The 25,029-nt window shown below is 42.1% G+C and overlaps 1 protein-coding gene and 1 pseudogene across 1 annotated transcript; both read right to left on the reverse strand.

The window, feature by feature from the left end:
* Positions 1-1,416: 1,416 nt before the first annotated feature.
* LOC110693376 lies at positions 1,417-22,864 on the reverse strand (annotated as a pseudogene).
* Positions 22,865-23,264: 400 nt separating this feature from the next.
* On the reverse strand, positions 23,265-24,581 carry LOC110693377 (G-type lectin S-receptor-like serine/threonine-protein kinase At1g11330). The gene has a single exon (XM_021870504.1). It carries the CDS (start codon positions 24,579-24,581, stop codon positions 23,265-23,267), a length of 1,317 nt encoding a protein of 438 aa, XP_021726196.1.
* Positions 24,582-25,029: the final 448 nt, after the last annotated feature.

Genomic DNA, 25,029 nt, shown 5'->3' on the forward strand with positions numbered 1-25,029 from the left:
GCACCCTCTCCTCCTGCAGCAATTTGAGGCAGTTTGTGGAAGATCAGGGAGGAGCACCCGCTCCTACTATGGTGCACACCCTCTCCTAGCTGGGAATAAAGAGAGGCAGATTGTGGCGCTTGGGGTAGGAGCGCCCTCTCCTCAGGGGTTGCACGCCCTCTCCTCTTGTGCTTTGCTTCCAATATAGTTCTTCATGTTCATGTTATATAACCAATTTCTCCTTGCATCTACAAACACGAACACACACATAAAAAGGATCGGGAAAGCCAAAAGCTGTAATCATACACAAAAAAGGAGTCGAAAAGGGGGTAAAGAGAGGAAAATGACAACAAAATTGTGTTAAAAATGCCATGATAAGTGGACAAATAAAACACTTATCAATAGGCCCAGACCACTACCCACGTAGTCGGAGATTACAACTCACATTCACCATCGAGTTATCCTATGATGTATGAGTGTCATCTGATCTTGTATTGGATCGGTGGGATCAGAGGAGGAGGTGGAGGAATCTTTTCCTTCGGTTTTTTTGACCTCCCTCCAAATAAGCTGCCTGTCATGCCCAGTTTGCTATTGTGAATTCAATTTGGATCAAAATTGGTTCAAGTGAATATGGGTACGAGACTACAAGTACATTTCCTCGATTTCATATCCGAATAGAATAATTTTATAAACGAATAATCGGGTCAGTTTTGCTGGGTCGGGGTAAGGTTATTAATTGAACCAATTGTTTTTCCTTTAACATTAAGACTAATAGATAATTAATTGATATTATAAGTTAATATTCTGTAAAGATATACTTTGTTAACAAGATAATATTAACCTATTATTTATCATAGACCAATATAAAACATGCGGTTTTTTTAGTAAACATATACGGAGGACTTCCTAATTTCTTAAAGTCTCTTCTAGTCGCAACGTATGACCTAAATAATCTCCAAAACAAATGGATTTAACCACTAAAAAATACTATATGTACCTTAAATTTTTTATTTTTTATTTATTTTTTATTTATTTTTTGTGTGGGAAAGGATACTTGAATTAGTCGTGAAAAAAAAAAAATCCAACGTTGCCGTAAAATGAGTGAATTGTTAAATACCGCGGTACCAGTTTTTTTGTTTAATTTTTTTTTTTTTTGCCGAAATTCCCAAAGAACCAGCAGCAACAACCATTGAAAACAACCCACCACCTACCCTCGTCGGTAGGAAGGTGGTGGTTTCCTTTAAAATTCAGCAACCAGCACAACCGACACGCAAAACCGGTCACCCGGGACGGTAACCGGTTTCCAGAGTCGGTTGACCATGGTAACCGGCGTGCAAAACCGGTCACCCATGACGGTAACCGGTTTCGAACGCCGGTTACCATGGTCAACCGACTCTGGAATTCGGTTACTCTCCCGGGTGACCGGTTGTGTTGGTCGCCGGAGATTGTTAAAAAAAATCGAGTGAGATGACAAACTGGTATTTCTGACCACCATGATGCCATTTAATCACCTCCAATCCTTGCTGCCGCTATCCTTCTACCTCCGACGAATTGAACAACCGCTGCTTCCCTTCACCTCCGACGTACAGTCGCTGTTGTGGTTGGGAAGTGGTGGTTGACTTGCGCCCCTAATAGGTGATGAGAGAAAAACAATAAAAGAGAAAAAGGAAGATGGAGGTGGGAATATAGTAAGGGCATTGGTGTCCATTCACCTTAAATGTTGGCGGTTTTGATAAATATTGTTGGCGGTCATGTGCACAATAAGATTTTGATCTCATGAATGTATGACTATAAATTATGTCCATGTTTACAACTATAATACTATAATTCCTTATTATTAAAAGCATAATTACATCATATGGGGAGTTTAATTTAATTATATTATCGAGCAGTTTAATTATATTATCGACCACTAATATGAGAAGTTAAGGAAACATTGTTCACAGAGCAATTCTCTTGGTCAAAATTATGAGGGGATCTCCTAGGACATTGGATTTTGCCTTGCATAAATACAGGCTGGCATTGGTTGTGGAAGATCTGTAATTTCACTATCAAGCATGGAAATAACGGTCGAAATCGATGGTCTTTCTTCAGGAAGTTCTTGAACGCATAACAATCCAACTTCAATACATCTCAAAATTTCCTCATGGAAGCATGGATTGTTGATTGTTGTATCAATCAGTGAATGAATGTTATCCTCATTTCGTAATTTCCAGGCCTAAAACAATAAACATACATTGTTTGATTACTTATTCGGTACTTGTGTTCAATCAATCAGTACACAGAATAATATACAAAACATAGAAGTTCAAAGAAGAATGTGGGATTAGCTTACATATCCTATGAGGTTCAATGAATCGTCGTTGTTAAAACTAGTGTTCTTTCTACCACTAAGGATCTCTAGGAGTAGCACCCCAAAGCTGTATACGTCTGATTTTTCTGAAAAGCGTCCTTCCATTGCATATTCCGGAGACATATAACCGCTTAAGTAGTTACAAATAATCAACAAGTTAGTAACTTACATACTAATCATTTTATAAATTACAATTTATTTATATAGGATACTTACTAGGTGCCAACAACTCTGTTGGTATTTCCTTGATCTTCTTTGCCACCAAATATCCTTGCCATGCCAAAGTCTGATATCTTAGCATTGAGGTCTTCATCCAACAAAATGTTGCTTGGTTTGAGATCTCTATGAATAATCCTCAATCTAGAATCGCGATGCAAGTAAAGAAGGCCGCGGCATATCCCTTCAATAATATTTAAGCGCTTCCTCCAGTGTAGAAGCTCCTGAGCTCCTGAATCTGATGAAACAATATACAGACAATTTAGTTAAATTAGTAGCTAATGATGCTAATATATGGATTTTGATGATGTATCATGTATATAATGGTAAGATTGTTAGACCTTATAAAATGTAGAACTTACCAAAAAGAAATGCATCCAAACTCTTATTGGGCATGTATTCATAAACTAACATTTTTTCTTCTTCATCAACACAACAACCAAGAAGTTTCACAAGGTTTCTGTGTTGGAGTTTGGAGATGACATCCACCTCATTCATAAACTCTTGTAAGCCTTGTCCCGATGCCCTTGCAAGCCTTTTGACAGCGATTTCTTGTTCGTCTTCTAGTTTTCCCTGAGAATAAGAAACAATTAATACCATAAACTTCTTATTTCTTTTTCCTGTTCCATTCATACACCCATTTTCTCCTATAATTACCCTGTATTAAGTCAGGGGAAATAATAACATATATGTTTTCTTAAGTCTATACACCCAAGTGATATAATTTCAAAAACATAACTATACATTACCTTAAAAACTGGACCGAAACCACCTTGACCGAGCTTATTTCTTAAGTCAAAGTTGTTTGTTGCAGCTACCAACTCTTCAAATCTAAATAATGGTAAATCTTGCAACTTGACATCATCAAAACCGGATTCTAACTTGATACTATGTGAATGTGTGTCATTATTGCTGATAACATTACTTTCTGCAGGAAGATCATATACTCTGTATAAGAAACTAAGGAAGTTCAAAATATGTGACTACAAAAATCATGGATTAGCAGGACAAAAATATTACCATTTCGTCTCCTCATTCGCCTCCATATATAGTACATGACTAGAACAACTATAACTACTCCCAAACCCAGTGTGATTGCCAGAATAAGTTTCCATCTACTCCCAGTTTCCTCTGCAAAACCGACGAAAATTCCACATTAAACAAGATAAAATATAGATATATATATACAAAAGTTCAGAGCACAAATAATATAAAATACTGATCATAAGGCTACATGAAGGGGAAAAACACAGAGCAGAGAACTACTTACCCAGCTCACTTTGAGCCAAACGAATGTATAAATCGACACCGAGGGAGGAGAATTCCTGTATGTCAACCATGCTTTCCCTCCAGATCATACACCCAATACCTAAATAATAAGAATAAGCCAAGCATGAACAATTTCCTAAGCACTGACTCCTGCATTGCTCTTCATTTACTGTGTTCAACATCACAGCATTATCTGGCACTTTCATGTTCCTTAACCTCAAAAACCCATTTTCTTCAGCTCCTATATCCCCACACTGCAAAGATGTTCTCCGAACACAACCGCTAGTCCAATTCCCTTCATTCCATTCTTGGTTATTTCTTGGTTCAAAGCCCTTCAAGCAACCACATATACGCGAATTATTTGAGTTACAAGTCCCGAATTCCCCACACTTACCATAAACATCACATTCAGTTTCTATTGATTTCCATATAGTTGTCCAATTCTTTCTGTCTTCATCCCATTCTTTTTGTAGCACTACTCCATCAAAAGTCAGAACATAGTGTTCTGTAACTCTTTGGCTAGACGTCGAAAATGATAGGCCAAGTGTGCCTTCTTCATAGTTATCATCAAGACGAAATCCATCTATCAAAGCAAAATAATACATACTTGGTACTCCAATAAATACATGACCATTCCAAGGTCCAGACCTCCAATAAGGTCGATCACCATCCCAAACGAAAAATTTCAGATAGCAAGCGAGGATTAATGCCTGCACTAAAGCGTCCAGTGGATGGATTTGTAGCACTCTTCCAAGATTTAAGCCGCCGTGATGTATTTCTATCCTCATCAACAATTATTTGCATACGCAGCATCAACGTGTCGGTAGGATAGTCAAAACTCTGCCAGATGATATCGCCGCTGACATTTGAAAGTAAAACAAGGTTTCCAGTATCCAAAAGCTGAGCAACTGAATTATTTACCTTATGATTAGCTGCTATGTTAGTTGACCAGAAAATGTTGTTTTGTCCATTCAAGAGTTGAAGATCGCCGTCCTCTGATATACTGATCACCCCAGAAGAGTTATTAAGTGGTCTGTCTCTGTTGGCTATCCAAACGACTTCGAGTACATCAGAATCATTGTTATTGTACCATATCCCAGCATAGCGATTAGTCGAATCAGCAGGGCTGAAAAACCCGAATTTGAAAGTGGAATTCCTAGAGACTAATTCATGTGGGTCTCTTAGATGTTGAGTAGTGGTAATATTGGCTAGGACTGAACCAAAAATTAAAGAAAAGCAAAATAGGAATATAAGAAACATGTTCATAGATTATCACAAACAGCAAAATCTATACAAATATGTGAGAAAATATGAATATTTTATCCTAAAACCAATGTTAAATTAGTCATGCATGAATTCTTCTTTCATGTACATGTCTACATATATTCATCACAAGGCTCCGCGTATTCCTTTCATTTTACCTCTGGCCATGTATGAACCCATAAGTCTGACTACTAGAATGCTAGAAGCACCCGTCGAGTTTGATTTTTCTGGTCTCTATCTTGCTCTTACAATTGGCCAACAAGTCTTACAAGTAAATAAATTGCATAAATTGTAATAGTGGAATAAAAAAAAAATTTAATAGACTTTGTCAATATTTAGTAATTTACACTTTGACAGATTTGTTGTTTTAACCTTCATCAGCATAATATTAAATCATATGAGCTATTGTATTAAATTCAAGTTTCTTGTCCGAGCATAGCTCATATAGGTAATCAATTTTGCATTTTTACCTTACAAATTTTTCAATAGGGACTTATGACCAAATTTTATTTGGCAAGTCATTTTTGATTAGGGGATTTTTATCCACCAAGCGCCGTTTGACAAGTGGACCAACCAGGTTCCGCCACGCGTCCTCCACGGACCACTTAAGACACGCCACGTGTCCACCCATGCCAAATGGGACAACCGGCCATCAAGGCCCATTTCAGTCTAGAAGCCCGATCGGCCCTAGGTTTACCTTAAACCTAGAGAGTTGCACGCTTCCCAAGGCTATAAATACTCGATTAATCCTCATTAATCAGGGGCCCGAATACATTACGGAACACACTAATAACCGGCTGATCTCGCTAGCAAAGCAGATTACCTACATTAAATACTCTCACCTAGAGAGACCTTATTACTTTAATTTCTGTATTAATTACTCCTTAATCAGGTACTAACTTGACCGTTGGAGGCGGAGCTCTCAGGAGTCTCCGTTATTTTGCAGGTACAGGCGTCCGGTTCCAGTCTCGGAATTGTAACTCTCCCGCAGGACATCAGAAAACCCCGAAACATCTGGCGCCGTCTGTGGGGAGAGTACTTCAGAGATGGCATCCAAGTCTGTACCGACCCCAGAAGAGAGGCGTCCCCTAGACGACCCTCAAGTTCAGTCGGACCATGATACCGAAAGTGAATTTGAAGTTGAAACTCATACAGCTCCAGACGGGACCCTAAGGGCCCGCCGTACCCGTCATACTGAAATAAGGGAACGGGAGTATCTTCAAACAGGAAGTGAGCCAGCAGGCGCACCGCTTGCTCGGCAACAGCCGACTGATGGATCTGCTCCGATCACAAGGAACGAACTCATGACCTTCATGAGGGGATTCAAGGGAGAGATCCAAGAGTTGATCAACAAAAAACCGCCTGCTTCAGTCAAAGAGCAGGCGGCCAAAAAACCTTCCACTTCACTGAAGAGGAAGCCAGTTCAAGGGCGAGAGGCGACTCCCCATCCTAAATCTAAGAAGCGGGAGCCGTCTGCTCTTGATTTCACAAAACTCCGTTATCCTACGGGAAATAGGAAACCGGTTCGTCATATTCAGGCGGACGGGTCAAAGCAAACGTTCACAGATGCTCGGCACCTGCTAGAGCAGAAGAGGAGTGACCGATTATCAGAGTCGGCTTCTACTTCAAATTTTCAGGACAGTTTGCGAAATGCCTCGATGAGGCCAACTCAGTCGTACCATGAGAGTCAGTCAGGCGGCACCTCCCGACAGTCTGGCTTTCATAGTGCGCAGGCGGTACCAAATTTGCCATTTGTGCCGCAACAACAATATTTTATGCAGCCACCTCCATTTGGTGGACCTGCAGCAAAAAACGTCCAACCTATGGACTGGCAGCTACGGCTGCTTAGACTTGGTGAACAGCCGTCGGCCTTCTCCAAGGAAATTACTGAAGCCGCTCAGCCGGCCAAAGTAAAAAATGTTTTAGTAGGCGCCTATGATGGCACTACTAACCCGGAAGACCATCTGATGGCATTCACCAACCTGATGTACCTTCAAGGGTTGGATGATCCCACTTGGTGCAAGTGTTTCCCAGCAACTCTCAAGGGAATTGCACAGCAATGGTTCGGCAACCTGCCGACTGGTTGTGTAAACAGTTTCAGGACGCTTGCTTACTTATTTGCCTCCAATTTTGCAATGAACATCCCTGCGAAGAAAACGACCCTTGATTTGGGAACAATTCAGCAGGGTGAAAAGGAGGGGCTTCGTTCCTACATCAGGCGGTTCAACCTGATGAGAATACAGATTCAAGGGTTACCGGATGAGGTAGCTTATACTGACTTTTTTAGAGGTCTCAAAGACGGGTCTACCTTCAAATTTGATTTAGTTCGAAAAAGGGTGGCTACTCTTCAAGAGGCCTTGATTGAAGCAGAAGCCTATATACAGGCGACTGATCTGTGTACATTGAAACAGTCGGACGGGAAGAGGTTCGACAATAGAGAAGGACGACAGAAACAGTCGTCCAACAAAGATGAAAAAAGAAAAGGGGTCTGGGCGGCTGATTCCTCTAAACAGCCGGCCAAGAAGAAAAAGGAATTCAAACCATACTCCCCAAAGTATGTGTTTAACAAGGATAACCAGTTTATCCTAAAAGAAATAAAGGGACGGCTCTCAATTGAGAAACCGCTCCCCATGAAGGGTTCTGCGAGCAACCGGAACCAAGACAAAATCTGTGCTTATCATGATGACATTGGTCATCACACCAACGACTGCATTAGTCTCATGCGGTACCTAGACCGCTTGGCTGATCAAGGTGATCTTGACACTTATGTCAAGAAATCTACGGGGAATACTTCCTCAAAAAAGCAGTCGGCCAAAAAGAATCAACAGGCCGACAGTTCCGATACAGATGATGCAGTCGTCTACACCATTGCAGGCGGCTTCTCAGGAGGCGGCCCCACTATTAGGGGCAACAAAGATAATATAAGGCGGTTAGATGTAAATTCCGTTCACCAAGAACGACCGTCCAAATATACATTTCCTGAGATTGTCATCACTGAAGAGGATCTAGGAGGAATAAGGGGGCCGCATGACGACCCTCTCGTTATTGAATGTAAAGTGGCCAACCAGAGAGTTGGTCGAATCCTCATAGATACTGGGAGCTCTTCAGATCTCATCAGCAGCAAATGTCTGTCAAAACTGAAATATCAGACGGACTGCATACATCCGGCCTCCCACCCTTTGATAGGGTTTGGAGGAGGAGTCGTCCACCCACTGGGACGAGTTGATCTACCCGTCCGCCTGGGCGAAAAAGGGGAAGGACGACACATGGTAGTCCGATTCCTAGTTGTAGAGGAACTCTCTGCCTACAACATGATTCTGGGTCGCCCAACCCTGAATAGTGCCAAGGCTGTTATAATCCCGTCACTTATGCTGCTTAAGTTTGAAAGGGACAATGGAACAGTCGGCTCCCTAAGGGGAGATCAGAGGATGGCCCGAGAGTGCTATCTCTCGGATGTCAAACCCACTGCTAAGGCCACTGGGTCAAGTGGAGAAAAAACAGACCTTGACAATGTCAAGGAAAGTGCGCCTGTTCAAGAAACAGGCGACAGAAAAAGAAAGGCGTCCCAGACAGAGTCCGCCAGAAAGGCAAGAAAATAGCAATCATTGGCAGAGGACCGGCCGGATGAGTTCCGCCCTCAGCCGGCTGGTGAGCATACGGACCTAATACTAGACGACTCCCGCCCTGACCGAACAGTCAAAGTTGGGACGACTGCTCTGAGAAACCTTGGTGATGACTTTCACAACCTGTTGAAAGAATACAAGGACATCTTTGCATTTGAAGTCCATGAAATGCCAGGCATCAGTCCTGATCTGGCAGTACACAAACTCGCTGTGGATCCGAAAAAGAAGCCGGTACGGCAAAAGAAGCGGAACCATGGTGAAGAAATAGGTCAGGCGGCCGCCGCCGAAGTCAAAAAATTACTTGATGCAGGGTTCATTCGGCAATGTTACTTCCCAGATTGGGTTGCAAATGTGGTACTTGTTAAAAAGCCGAATGGCACCTGGCGAATGTGTGTAGACTACACAGACTTGAACAAGGCGTGCCCCAAAGACAGTTACCCTCTGCCCAAAATTGATAACCTGGTCGACTCAACAGCCGGCCATGCCTTGATGAGTTTTATGGACGCCTATTCTGGTTTTCATCAAATTCCTTTGTGGAAGAAAGATCAGGAGAAGACGGCCTTCGTCACTGATCAGGGATTATACTGTTATACGGTCATGCCGTTTGGTCTTAAGAATGCCCCGGCTACATTCCAACGAATGATAAACACAGTGTTCTTTGATCAGATTGGGAGAAACGTCGAGGCATACATTGATGATATGATTGTTAAGACTAAACTTCAGAAAGATCATCTGACGGACCTCCGAGAAACTTTCGCCACACTCAGGCGGCACCATGTCATGCTCAATCCCAAGAAATGTGTATTTGGAGTTGAGTCTGGGAAATTTCTCGGATTCCTTATCAACCAGAGAGGAATAGAGGCGAACCCTGAGAAGGTACAGGCGGTCATTGACATGCAGTCGCCTCGTACCGTCCGAGAGGTTCAGAAGTTAACAGGTTGTCTGGCGGCCTTGGGAAGATTTCTAAGCCGATCAGGCGACAAATGCCTATACTTTTTCCAGGCAATTAAGAAAAAGGCAAGGTTTGAATGGGGGCCGGATGCTGAGGCCGCCTTCCAGAAATTAAAGGTTCACTTGCATTCCTTGCCAAGGCTGGTCAGCCCTTTGCCCAAGGAAAATCTCTACATGTACCTGGCCGTCTCTGATCATGCGTTAAGCGCGGTGCTCCTTGCTGAAAGGAACGGCTGTCAACTTCCGGTCTACTTTGTCAGTCACGTACTGAAAAATGCCGAGTTGAGGTATCCCCTAGTGGAGAAATTTGGTCTTGCACTCTTCATGGCTGTTAAAAAATTGAAGCCCTACTTTCTGGCACATGCAGTCGTCGTGTATACCGACCAACCGATCAAACGGCCCCTTACCACCATGGAGTCCTCCGGACGAATGATCAAATGGGCCATAGAAATGCAGAGTCTCGAAGTTACTTTCGAGCCTAGAAAAGCAGTGAAGGGGCAAGCCTTTGCTGACTTTATTGTAGAGATGACTCGTCCTCCTGACTCTCAAGTTCCAGACCAAGTCTGGAAGGTTTATGTGGACGGAAGCTCTACTTCAAACGGTTGTGGAGCAGGCGTCGTATGTCAATCTCCAGAGGGCGACAGGTTCGAGTATGCTCTACGCTTCAGTTTCCAGGCTTCAAACAATGAGGCAGAATATGAAGCTTTACTAGCCGGGATCCGCATGTGTAAGGCGGCCGGGGCAAGGAAAATAGACGCCTGTTCTGATTCACAACTGATAGTGAGTCAGTACAATGGCGAATACGAAGCAACACATCCGGCCATGATCAAATATTTACAGGCGGTCCGACAAGCAGTCGGCTCCCTTGAGGATTTCCATCTGATCCAAGTACCGAGATCAGAAAACAACCAGGCAGATGCACTCTCGAAATTAGCATCATCCGCCTCCTCCGATACTCCTCGAACTGTGTTTTGGGAAGTAATGGAGAAGAGAAGCATCGAGGAAAATCCTATTGGAATTCTAGACAGAAGCTCAACCTGGATGGATTCAATCAGGGCATATCTGACAAACGGTACACTGCCGGATGATCCTCAACAGGCGGCATCACTGAAAAAACGAGCCTCCTGTTTTGAAATGATACAGGGGGAACTGCACAAGAGGGGGCACCTTCAACCCTTCTTAAAGTGTGTTACTCCTGAAAAGGGACGAGAGATACTAGATGATCTTCACTCTGGTTTCTGTGCTTCCCATATAGGTGGTAGGATGCTTGCTCAAAGGGCAAGGCGGCAGGGCTACTTTTGGCCTACGTTGGAAGCAGATGCAATGGAGATGGTGAAAAAATGTGACAAGTGCCAAAGGTTTGGCAAATTAATTCACCGTCCGGCTACTGACCTCACTACCATTCACAGCCCACTACCGTTTGCTAAGTGGGGCATGGACATTCTGGGTCCATATACGCCTGCTACAGGCGGCAGAAGGTATATACTTGTTGCCGTTGACTACTTCACTAAATGGGTAGAGGCGGAGGCTGTAAAGGGAATCAAGACGAAAGATGTAATTTCATTCATTTGGAAAAACGTCATCACTCGGTTCGGGGTTCCCATGTCTATGGTTTTTGATAATGGTCCCCAATTTGAGACGCCTGTTCTCAAAAGCTGGTTGGGAGACCAAGGAATTGGACATTACTTTGCATCTGTCGGCCGTCCACAAGCAAACGGCCAGGTAGAAGCCTTTAATAAAATCATCTCAGACGGTCTCAAGAAAAAAATTGAACGAGCAGGCGGCCTATGGGCAGATGAACTACCACATGTTCTTTGGGCCATTAGGACGACTGAAAAAGGGGCGACTGGAGAAACTCCATTCCTCCTAACTTATGGCGCAGAAGCTGTTCTTCCAATAGAACACTACGAGCCGACTCTTCGAGTAATGCTATATGACGAAGAGGCAAACTGGGAAGCTATGCGCCTGGCATTAGACTCACTTCCTGAAAAGAGGGGCAATGCTGTTTTGCGCCATGAAATCTACCGCCTGAGAATGACTAGATCATACAACAAAAAAGTGCACAGGCGTCCACTCAAAGTAGGGGACTTTGTACTTAGAAAAATGGAAGCAGTTGGTAGGGCTAACGAGTCTGGCAAACTAACTCCCAACTGGGAAGGACCCTACCGAATCTATGCGGAAGTCAGGGACGGTACCTACCGTCTGGAAACACCAGACGGACAACCGTTGCCTCGAACTTGGAATGTAGATAACCTTAAGAAATATTTCTTTTGAATGATGTAAAGTAAAGAGCTACTTAAAAAAGTTGGCACTTACTATTCAATTTTGTATTACGAGGGGCATGCCGTCTGTACCTTTACAGTCGGCTACTCTCCATTGAGTTTCACTCTTTATCTTTACAGGGGCATGCCGTCTGTTCCATTACAGTCGGCTACTCTCCCTCGAGTATTTTACTCACAATACTTAGCTAAAAAGACTAGGGCCTGGCCGATCCTGTAACTAACAGGCGGCTACCCTTCTTTTACTTAGCACATACGTTCACCAAGAACATACCAAGGCCACTGGCCGAATGATCAGACCAGGCGCCTAGTCAACTGATCTAACTTTTAAAAACTAATCCGACCTGTCCCAACATTATAGCAGGCGTCCGGCGGCATCCATTCGGATGAAATTCGTCGCAGAGAGCAGCTCCCTTTTGGGTGGAACATTGTTCTATAAAATAATTACACGGCACCTATACGACTGTCCCAAAGGGCAACCACGTAGCCGTTTTTGAGACAAGGATAACTCTATCACTAACCAAACCAGTGGTAGCAGTTGAAATCTGAGTCAGATGACCGCCTGTATTACTTGGGATAAATGCAGGGGGTACCTATTGAGTTAATAGCCAACAAACATTGGCGAATCAAGGGGTCTAGCCGGTCTACGCCGCCTGGTACCTCTACTTCTCAAACAAAAGTGACGGCGACTGAGTAACTCCAAAGTTAACTCATAGTCACTCCTTCAAATTTGGTATGGAACCTAAAAAGTTTGAGTCGTCCGCCTGTTTTATACAAACAAGGGCACTCGAACCCCTATTCCTACTGGATAACCTATTGAGTAAATAGCCAACAAACATTGGTGAATCAAGGGGTCTAGCCGGCCTACGCCGCCTGATACCTTTACTACTCAATCAAGATTGTGACGAAGACTAAGTAACTCCTATGTTAACTTAATAGTCACTCAAACTTAGTACTGAGCCTAAAAGGTACGAGTCGTCCACTTGTTTTTAATAAACAAAGGCTCTCAACCAATACTCTTGCTAGGTAAACAAATAACAAATTAGAGGCCAACATTGGCAATAAAGGGAAACAACCGGTACCCGCCGCTTGTTTTCCTACTTAAATTCCTTGGCTACTTGGTAATTCTATTTACTTGGTCAAATTGAATAAAGAGTTCGAATACCGATTGATTAAATGGCCGACTGATCATCTATCCTGGAAACAGACAACCAGTCGTCCAGGGGCATAGGCGGCATACTTACTATTTGTACCTGTCTTAACGTTCGGCCATACACAACAGTCTGTCTAGTGAGCAAATTTCAAATACTTAGACAAATTTGAACAAAAACAAAAAATTTGATTAAAATGAGCCGGCCATAAAAGACCAGCAGAATATTCAAAACCCCGGCCCCCTGGCCGGGTAATTACAAAGCAAACGGCACGCAGGCCGTGAAAAAAAAATATACTTAAAGCTTAAGAAGGGGGCAGTTCAGTATCAGCAGCAGCCGCCTGGTCAGCACTCTTCTTGCTGGACTCGGCCTTAGCTGCATCATCTTTTGATGCCTTACCCCCAAGTGGCACAAGCGCCACAACCGGCTCTTCCTCCTCCAACGCAACGTCCATCGCCTCTTCTTCAGCAGCCGCCAGGATCTGTTGATTATATATTTCCGAACACTGGCGGTACGTTCTTTCCCATGAGGCAAAGTCGGCACTGGGGAACAGTCGTTCCCAGGTCATGCGTTGGATTTGGGCGGAGTCTTCCACCATCTCCCGGACGAGCTCTTGTTTCTCTTGCTCGGCCTTGTCCGAGAGCTCTTGGGTAAGACTCTTCTCCTGGTTCACCAGGCGTTCTTTTACGTTAGCCAAAGATTTCTCCATGGCTTCGTAAGAGTGCATTTTCTGACGAAGGGGCTTCAGCTCGACTTTAAGTTTGGTGACGGTCCCCTCCAGCTCGTCAACCTTCTTTTGGGCCGCCTCTAGCTGAGCCCGAACAGCGGCGGTCGCCTGCGCCTGATAATAAAGAAGATCAATGGTCAGTACTTCATTTTGGGCAATTTGAAACATTGCTTTATCACAGCTGGAGGCGGCCATAGCCTTTGCGGCCTTTACCTCCTTGTTTTTCCGATCAATCGGCTTGCGAAGGCTGTTGACTCGGAGCAGGGCCTAAGTACAAAGAAAAACAGGCGTCAGTTTCCAATCATAAGGGTTAACAGGCGTCCTGGAACTTCAAAAGGGTATACCTCAGCTAGGATCCCCGAAATTCCATCGAGGTCAAGGGTGCCGGCACCCTTGACCGCCTCCCTGTCAGAGGGAGGAACTACTTTAACCATTGACTTGGCTACCTCAACCAAGTCAAGTCCCTGGGGGCCGGCTGCATTAAGCAGAAGGAAAAACAAGTTAGACCTAATCAAGAAGGAAGCAAGAGTGAGTTTTTACAAGCAAGTGTCCATACATCTAGGCGGCCCCGCCTGGGTTTTTGAAGAAGTGGCCGGCTGCTTCTCAGCCGCCACTGTTTTCCTGGAAGACCCAGGAGAGCTTGCAACAGTCGTTCTCCGGGCCTTGGGGTCCGGCTGTTGCGAGGAAGAAGCCTTTGGAGTGCCAGACTGAAAACAAAAAGAGTTAGTATATGCATAATACAACTTAAAGGGGAAGAGTTTTCAAAGCTTACCAAGGGTGCCTCCTTGCTGGGGGAGTCGGCGTACGACTGCTTCATTAGCGAAACCCGCAGCATGGCCGCCGCAGTCTTAGATGCTGTTATTTTACTCATGGCGTCGGCTGAAAGAAATAAACAGCAAAGTTAGTAAAAATCCCAAGTAAACAAGGCGTGAGAAAACAGAGTATTCGTCAGGCCGGCTACCTCTAGAGCACCGACTGCCGAGGCCACAGGCGGCCAAGAAGTACTCATCATAGAGCCACTTGAAGCTCGGGACGCAGTGTAGGGGTACTTGCTCTCGTACCCCTGAAGTAGAGTTCACCCTAGTCTCTACTTTGAAGAGTCCTTTGTCTAGGATCTCTCTTTTAGCCTTTGGGGGAACAGGCGGCATGCTGCGGCCGCCTGCAAGAAGAGGCGGATCCCTGTTCCACTTGTTAAAACGTTTGTTCAGCTCCGTGTCTGAACTCTCGATAATAAGGAAGGTGTTCCGCCAATCCTTCCATTTGTTTGCCTTACCTCTCGTCATGAGGTAACCCCTGTGGCTTGTTAGTTGATACCAGCCGGTACCTCCCGACTTAGGGGTCCGGCTGAGATAGTTCATGTGGGCGAAAGCCTCAAAACTTGGCTCCACCCCGTTCAGTTCGCACCCGGCCACATAGCCGAGTACGTTTACCCAAGAGTTGGGGGCTAACTGCCATAACCCCAGATCATACCCATCTAAAATCCGCTGAACAGCCGGATGTAATGGGAAGCGCAGACCAGCTTTGATGGCCGCCACATAGCAGCCAAAACAGCCGTCACCATAGCTGGTACCAGCCGGCCAGACGACAGTATCTTCTGGATCCGGCACAAACAGTAAATACTCCGGGCCCATTTTGTGGTTAGCAATAAAGCTCGCCACGTTGTCTCGCATGGTTGCGATCCGGCCCCGGGGCACCCTGCAGTAGTAGGGGGTGTTTTCCTCTCTGTAAGAGGCGGACGGCTCTGCCCAATTATCCCCCTTCTCCACTGCATGGGAACTTCTCGCCTCTTGTAGGCTGTTATGTTTTTCTTCTGAGTCAGAAGAACTATGGTCAGAAGAGCTGGAATCGGACTCGTCCCCTGACGAGTCCGAAGAGGACGACTCCTCCCCTCTCCTAGAGGGGCCCGCCTCCTCTCCCTTAGAAGGAGCAGAAGGTAAATTAGACATGTCCACGGTTAAATGAGAAGGGAACACCTTGGTCCCTCTCTCAGAACTGTCAGCTTGACAGTCGCCTCGTTCCACATCTGGCGCCTGGTCAGATGTTTCGCTAAGGAGTACCCTTTGGGAGGAGCCGTCTGAGTTTGATATTCTAGCAGTCTTTTTTGTTCTGGCCATCACGTTCTGCATAGACACAGATTCAGTCGGACTTTGTATAAAGGGCAAAGATGGGTCCAGAAAAGGGCAGGCGGCACTCCTAGTCCTAGATTCAGCCGTCCCCGGTGACCGGCTGATCACTAACTTAGGGCGTGTCGTGTGCTTCCATGGTGCCATTTCAAAAAATAAAAAGAAAATTAAGAGTAAGAGAACTGAGTTACCTGAACGGATGACAGTTGATGAAGTCCTGAAAGTTCGGGTCAGTCGGCTTGTCAGAACAGGCGGTAGGCAGAAAAAGTCCGAAAATGTCAGAGCAAGTTCAGGGGTCCGAATGTTCTCGCAAAAATTCTCAAATGTGAAAATGACCGAAGTCAGCACTTCCTTTTATAGGCAAAATGAGGAGGCGAAGGGTCGCTTCCGAATTCAAATTTGGGCGGGAGAATCTCCCGGCCGTCTGCAAGGTGACGCCTGTAACGGGCCGTCGCCTGTCACCGTGCAACACCTGTCACAGGCGACACGTGACCAGTCGCGTGCCACCTGTGAGGGGCAAATGATTAGGGGATTTTTATCCACCAAGCGCCGTTTGACAAGTGGACCAACCAGGTTCCGCCACGCGTCCTCCACGGACCACTTAAGACACGCCACGTGTCCACCCATGCCAAATGGGACAACCGGCCATCAAGGCCCATTTCAGTCTAGAAGCCCGATCGGCCCTAGGTTTACCTTAAACCTAGAGAGTTGCACGCTTCCCAAGGCTATAAATACTCGATTAATCCTCATTAATCAGGGGCCCGAATACATTACGGAACACACTAATAACCGGCTGATCTCGCTAGCAAAGCAGATTACCTACATTAAATACTCTCACCTAGAGAGACCTTATTACTTTAATTTCTGTATTAATTACTCCTTAATCAGGTACTAACTTGACCGTTGGAGGCGGAGCTCTCAGGAGTCTCCGTTATTTTGCAGGTACAGGCGTCCGGTTCCAGTCTCGGAATTGTAACTCTCCCGCAGGACATCAGAAAACCCCGAAACAATTTTCAATAGTATGAATTTATCTACTATTCAACCCCCTCTATCCTTAAATAAATGTATATCACCCATCAAAAGTACATCAACACTAAGTATTAAGTAGATTTAGTTGCATTATTAACTGATAAAAATGACTCAAAAACAATTTAAATGAAGACAAAAGCAAGGGTTTTACCTTGTGCCTCATTCATGGGCTATAACCCCAACACTCATGTGGCACTATCGAGAGACTGCCAGTGTTTTAGATAGCATGTCCTGCCTAGGCATGGCTCACACCTTGGTGTCATGTACTCATTTACCTAACCTAACCGTGCCAAAATTGTTGCAACTCATACCGTGATTCGTGTTGGCTCCAGAGCCATACTGCCAGCCCTAGCATGGGTCTGATTTATCCTATACATTTAAACCCTTGACTTGATAAAAATCTAGAATAATCCTAATACAAAACAGACAACCAAAACTGTCTGTTTAACCAATCAATTAACCAATTCAGCATGGTTTGAATCAACATATTAAAAAAATGCATCCAAAAAAAAAGGTCTTCCAATCTGAAGTCAAGGTAGTAATACAATATTAAAAGAAATAATGATGTAATTGTAAGAATAGCTACTCTATAAAAAAAATTGACTTTATGATCTAAACATTGATATTTTTGACTTTTTGACCATGCATGAGTTTGATACAAGTAATACTTTTTTTATACTTTTTTATACTTTTTTATACAAACAAAAGAATAGTAGCTGAAAATCTTAATCTTCAACTTACATGTATAAAATAAGATTAAACTGTGGTCTCAATTGGTATTCAAATTAAATACTACAATATTCAAAACAGAGTAGTTTTAGACCAAGAAAACCCCCCCTTGTCTTTTGTGAATGGTCATTAGAGTTATTTAAGGAAACTATCCATTTCTTATTCTTTTCTCCTTCATAGCTACTCCCTTAGGCAAATTCGAGAGAGTTCCTTCACAATGGCCACGAATGGAAGACCGTGAATTTCCAAAAGCCTTAATCAAAATTCTAATAAAAAAGACGAGCTAAGAAATACATGTCATTATATGTCGTCCTTCTGGCTTTAAATCCCAGTACCATCAATTCAATTATAGGGGTGTGACTTCATCCTGAACATGATAAGAGCAAGTCTTATTACGTGAGGCCGTCGCACACTAATATAGTGTAAACTATAAGATTAAATTAGAAGTACTGACAGATAATCAAGACATCAGGTATCTAGGACTTCTAGCTAAAAAACTAGAGTTGAGCACCTAAACAACTATGCCTATTGTGCAATAGCATAGGAATAAGCCAAGGCGGATAGACAGCTTCATTAGTTTGCAACATTGCCAACATATATTAATAAAAGTACAACGTACGAGAATGATCAGATAGATTATGCCTAATCAATAGCAAATTCAAGCACAAATAACTTTGAACTTAATAGCATAAACTTCATAAAAACTTACATTGCAAAAAGAAACAATAGGCCAAACATTTCTGGTGTGATTCGTGTTCATCATACACATTTACATCCGCTGCTTATCTTTGCTCAAATAAAGAGTTTCCCCCAACTTTAAAGAACTCGAAGTCATGCTTCTTACATCCGCACTAATCAAGCCAGTTTAGAGATAGTTCAGGGCATGTAGCATGATCATATTTGATAATGTAGCTTCACAAATGATCTTCCAATATGCTGATGAATCAATGCAGTGCGATCATAGTGCTCGTAAATTTCTTAACTGGGACTTGTTTGACAATGATATAGTAACCTGTGAAATGATCAAAGTTTAGACTAAGATGTCAGATTGCAGATAATCAAACTGATTGAGCGTAGTTATCAGCTGGACATTTTATCGAACACATGGTGTGCATAGCTACAACTGAGCTGTTTTTGAGTAGATGCTAAAAATTCTCAGCGCAAAAAAAAGCACATTTCACATATTCAAAGCTCACACTTTTCAATTCTTATTACCAAGCAATATAAGGTATTTTTGAGAGTGAGGGATAGCCCAAGTGGTTAGAGCTTCCCTCCCGGTTTCAGGAAACCCCCGCCCTTGTGGCTCTCTAAACACCAAAAACAAATATAAGGTAATGTTTTTGTAATTTGAACCCCTTTATTCACAACATATGGAACAGATTTAGGTCAGCATTAAACAAAACAAAGAATTGCGCGTTAAGGTTAGAGTTTGTAATTGATAACTAGAAAATATCTTATGCAACCGTTGTATATCCTACAACGGCAACCAATAATCCAAAAACCAATCAAACAATTTTTGAAACTTTTTAATTTAATGAAACCCCAAACCCCTTCCCCCACAATATTCATGTAAGAGTTGCATAGCGTACTTATTGTATGGAGTGTGCACTATATAGGAACTGCTTATATACATGATATTGATAAGCAATGCTTGTATAAAAGAGCTGCAATCGCATTGATCAATTACTAGATGACTAGATAGTAATCAGAGCATACACAACTCGCTGCCCCAACCTACAGTCAACGACCGCTTAATACAGTAATAGAAGCACGATCAACAGAACAATATTCATGAGCATTTTGTTGGGCTTCATTATGAGAAGCAATCCTTCTTTGTGTAAACCCAGGTTGAGTTGGATGAGGAAGATCTGTAACCTGACTCTCAATCATCGAAATAACCATGGAAACGCTCGGTCTATCCTCAGGAACTTCTTGCACACATAGCAGTCCTAGTTGTATGCACTTCAAAATCTCAGCATGGCGAGTAGATTCTGATATTGTTGGATCAATCAATGACAAAATATTGTCGTCGTTCCACAAATTCCATGCCTAAAACCATAAGAAGCATTAGTTTAGATGGTAAATGCACCGCCTTTCATATGAAGGCAAGCCACACAAGCAGAGAAATCATGGTAATAGATACCCAAAATATAGATATGGAATGTTATTAGATATCTTACATGACCTAAAAGGCTCGAGCATTCCTCGTCCTTGAAGCTACTGTTCCTTCTTCCACTTAAAACCTCCAGTAGTAGCACCCCAAAGCTGAACACGTCTGACTTTTCTGAAAACCGACCTTCCATTGCATACTCTGGAGACATATAACCACTGCATATAAAGCAAAAGAATGTAGGAGTACATGGAATAGCTCAGTACCCAATTGAAATGTTATATTCTATTTTATTTACAGAAGAAAGGTTTATGAACTATATGACTCACTAGGTGCCAACAATCCTATTGGTGTCGCCTTGGTCTTGGTTGCCACCAAATATCCTTGCCATGCCAAAGTCTGATATCTTAGGATTGAGATTGCCATCTAACAATATGTTGCTTGCTTTAAGATCCCTGTGAATAATCCTTAATCTAGAATCTCGATGAAGGTAAAGAAGTCCTCGGCATATGCCAAGGATGATGTTTAGTCGCTTTTCCCAGTCCAGAATCTTCTGATATGTTGGATCTGAGAATTTACAATTGTGGCATTAGCCATACAAAGATAACAAAATACCAATAGTAGGATTATGTTCTTATAGATATAACCACAAATTACCAAAGAGAAGTGCATCCAAGCTCTTATTTGGCATTAATTCGTACACCAGCATTTTTTCTTCTCCTTCAACACAGCACCCCAGCAGCTTGACAAGATTTCTGTGCTGAAGTTTTGAAATAACCAACACTTCAGTCATAAACTCCTCAAGTCCTTGCCCAGATGCTTTTGAAAGTCTTTTGACCGCTATCTCCTGTCCATCTTCAAATTTTCCCTGAAAAAAACCATTACATCTTCAAGTTCAGCCGTTTAGGTCCCCACTCACAAAGGGAAAAGTTTGTTTTCTCTTCAGTGCATTTACCTTGTACACGGTGCCAAAACCACCTCGCCCAAGCTTGTTACTATCCTGGAAATTGTCTGTTGCAATTGCCAACTTTTTCAATCCAAACACTGGTAAATCTCCAACTTCAGCTTTACTAGTTATGCCTTTAAGCATAGTGTTTTGCAGTAAAGTCTCCTTGCTCGTAATTCTCATTACTCCTACAGCAAAATTGTCCTATCAGAAAATACAGCCTAAAAACAATACTTCCAAGTAGCTATATCAGTAATATCACCCATATGAACTATGACGTATAAGTGAATTAGAAAAAAAAAAAAAAAAAAAAAAAAAGGAAGAACTCACCATTTCTTTGACGCATCCACCTCCATACAAAGTACATGACGGCAGCAGCCGTAGTTATTCCAATAATAACCATCACTACTAGAATAATGTTCCTTTTTCTAGTTTTAGCTTGCTTTGGTTGTTGCTTCTGCTGATTACCTGAAAACAGAACAAAATCATCAATTATTCAATAAATCAAATCTCACGTACAAGAATATAAAATGCCCAACTGGTGAGATGAAAGCCTGCAATACAAGTCTATGGGAGTAACACAAAGGGCAAGAGGTTAGAAACGGAGATGCACCTAATTCTGAATAAGCCAACCGAAGGGAAAGATCCATGACCTGATTATATAAATTATTTGTGTCAATTAAGCTGCCATTCCAGATCATACACCCAATACTTGAAAAATAAGAATAAGCATTACACGAACACTTTCCTAAGCACTGACTCCTACAATCATCTTCTCCATTTGCAGAAAACCACTCAGCATTATCTGGTACTTTCACATTTCCCAACTTCCAAAACACATCTGCTCTGTCTCCCTTAGTCTCACACAGCAGTGAAGTTCTGCGAACACAACCATCCGTCCAATTTCCTTTGCTCCATTCTTCATAGTTTTTTGGCACAAAGCCTTTTAAGCAGCCACATATAATTGAATTTGTTTGGTTACAAATCCCAAATGCTCCACACTTTCCATAATTATTACAGTCAAACTCTTGAGCACTCCATATAACTTCCCACTTTCTACTGCCTGTATTCCATTCTTTCTGGACAAGACTTCCATCATAATTCACTACAAAGTGTTGTTGAGTTGACTGGTTCCCCGAAGGATATCCAAAGTATGTTGTTCCATCGTTGTCAGTTAAAATGCTAAGAACTGAACCTTTTCCAAGGAATATATTTCCATTCCATGGGCTATTTCTCCAATTAGGATGATCATCATTCCATAGAAAAACTTGAGGAGGAACAAGAGTGTTAATACCAACAGTGAATTTACCACTGGATGGATCTGAAGGGCTCTTCCATGACTGAAATAGGTCTTGCTTGTTCCTCTCACTCTCATGAATGGTAAATTTCATTTGTGGCAAAAATGAATCTGTAGGATGCTCAAAACTCTGCCAGACATTGAGCTCACTAGCATTTGAACGCAAAACAAGATTTCCTGAGTCTAGAAGCTCAACAACTAAATTATTCTCCCGTTGAGATACATTTGATGACCAAAGCACCTCATTTTCCCCATCCATAAGTTGAAGATTTCCATCTTCTGATATTTTGAACACCCCAGAAGAATCATTAATTGGGTTTTCCCTGTTGCCTACCCATACCACTTCCAACTTATCAGACTCCTGATTACTATACCATATCCCAACATAACGATTCGTCGTGTTAATGGGGCTGAAAAAACCAAACTTGAACATGCCATCACTAGACTCTATTGTTTCAGGGTCTCTAAGAAACTGAGTGGTTGTAATATTGTTTCGAGCAATAATAAACTCAAGGAGAGAAATAAAACAGAGAAACAAAACAAACATGTGCATATAAGCCATAATTTTCACTGCGGATTTTCTCCTATAATTATACCTTAAAGAAAACAAAAAAAATAAAAAAATTCAGACGCTTTGCATATGCTTTTTTATGATTAAAACATCCATCCAATCAACTAAGACTCTGTTTGTTCTCATATAGTTAGTCAATGCTAATTAATGGCTCAGTTTTTGCCTTGTAGCATGTATTAGGATTTAGAGCAACTTGTCAGCTTTGTCTATACTCTTTGAGAACCCAATTTTGAATTTTATTTTGGTGCTTTCCCATACATTTAATCAGACAAAAGCGTGTGTTAGAATTTCAGGGTTGACAAATAAATGTTAGGAATGTAGCTTAAGTGCTGCACCCATAATCACTATGACTGTTATGATTACTTTCCACTTAGGAAAACTTGCCAAAAATCACCAAAAATAAGATTTTAACAATATTTTTGAAAGAAGATGCCTTAGTTGAATTCCTTGACTTCCTTTTTCAAGTGCTACCCACCCACGTGCATGGCATGTGACCACTAAAAAGTTATGTCCTTTGGTTTACTAGTGTCACTTAGAAGACAAAGGAACATTATCATGCATCATCAATCTTACAAAGCCAACGAGTATTGATACAAGGAAAAACAGAAAAAACTGATCATTAATAAGAACTAGCAGAACATAAAAAAATTAAACGAAAGGGGATAACTTAAAGACATTAAGAAGATCACCTATTTCTGAATGAGCAAGCCGAATGAAAATATCAGGACCAACAGGAGCGAAATTCTGTACGTCAATCAAACTTCCATTCCAGATCATACACCCAAAACCTAAAGTATAAGCATAAGCTAAACAAGAGCAATTTCTGAGGCACTTTCTCCTGCAATCCTCTTCATCATATGATTCCAACCATTCGGCATCATCTGGCACTTTAACGTTCCTTAACCTTGAAAATCCATCATCTTCCCCTCCTATATTTGCACATTGCAGAGGTGTTCTCCGAACACACCCACTACTCCAATTTCCTGCACTCCATTCTTGGTCATTCCTTGGTTGAAAGCCCCTCAAGCAACTACAGATTGGCAAACTATTCGAGTTACAACTCCCAAATTCTCCACACTTTCCATATATATCACATTCAGATTCTAGGGAATTCCATTCAATTTTCCAATCCTTTTTATCGTCTTGCCAATCTTTTTCTAACAACCTACCGTCATAAGTCAGCACATAGTATTTTGTCAGTCTTTTGGTTATGGAAGAAACTGATATGCTAACTGTGCCTTTATTGTCATTTTCAAGATTAAATCCATCAACCTGTGCAAAATAGTACATAGCTCGTATCCCCATCAACACTTGACCATTCCAAGGTCCTGATCGCCAATAAGGACGAACACCATCCCAGATGAAAACTTCATAAAGCCTACGGTGATTAATACCAACTGTAAACCGTCCATCTGATGGATCAGAAGCGCTCTTCCAAGATGTAACAAGCGGTGATATGGTTGAATTCTCATCAAAATACATATTCATATTTTGCAACATTGAGTCTGTAGGATGGTCAAAACTCTGCCAGATGATATTCCCACTAGAAGATAAAACTAAGTTTCCAGAATCCAGAAGTTGAGCAACAGAAGAATTAACCTTATAATTACCTGGTATGTTTGATGACCAAATACTCTTGTTTTTTTCATCCAATAGTTGAAGATTTCCATCTCCGGAAATTTTAAGCACCCCTGAAGAATCACTAAGAGGGTTATTTCTGTTCGCTATCCATACCACTTTTAATTGATTAGCAACCTCCTTAGTATACCAGATTCCAACATAGCGATATGTTGAGTTAATGGGGCTGAAAAACCCAAACTTGAAAATGGCATTACTAGACTCTAGAGTTTCCAGGTCTCTAAGAGATTGAGTGGTTGTAATATTTCGTCGAGCTGAACCAAACTCATAGACCCAAAACCAAGAGATAAAGAGCATGAGGATATGTGATAGAGTATAAAAGGACATAACTCATAATATTAGGTAGAGAGGACAAACAATCAGGATTCAGGAACCTTTGCGTATGCCTTGATACCTTTTTGAGCCTGAACTTTGGTCTTCCCTTCGTAATTGGGGGCTCAGTTTTTGCATTGCAAATTCCTGTTTTTCTAATTTTGTTTCATTGTTGACTGACTAACCTTATTACTAGAAGTTTCGTAAGCTAATTTACCTTTCTTCAAATTAATTATATTTTGGTTCTCTTACTTAATTACATCAATAAACTTTGTTCCAGTAATTCTCCCTACAAATTGACATACTATATGTTTCTTAGTATGAGAGTCTTCCTTAATTCAAGTATTAATATATCCTAGTTCCTTGTTTTTAATACGAAGTTATGACAGCAATGAAAGTTACTCATGCTTAATCAACTATATAGGCGGTCTTTTCATTAGCAAGTAGTAACTCAACTAGTAGT

This window comes from Chenopodium quinoa, unplaced genomic scaffold (genome assembly GCF_001683475.1).
Source record: "Chenopodium quinoa cultivar QQ74 unplaced genomic scaffold, ASM168347v1, whole genome shotgun sequence".
Taxonomy (NCBI): domain Eukaryota; kingdom Viridiplantae; phylum Streptophyta; class Magnoliopsida; order Caryophyllales; family Amaranthaceae; genus Chenopodium; species Chenopodium quinoa.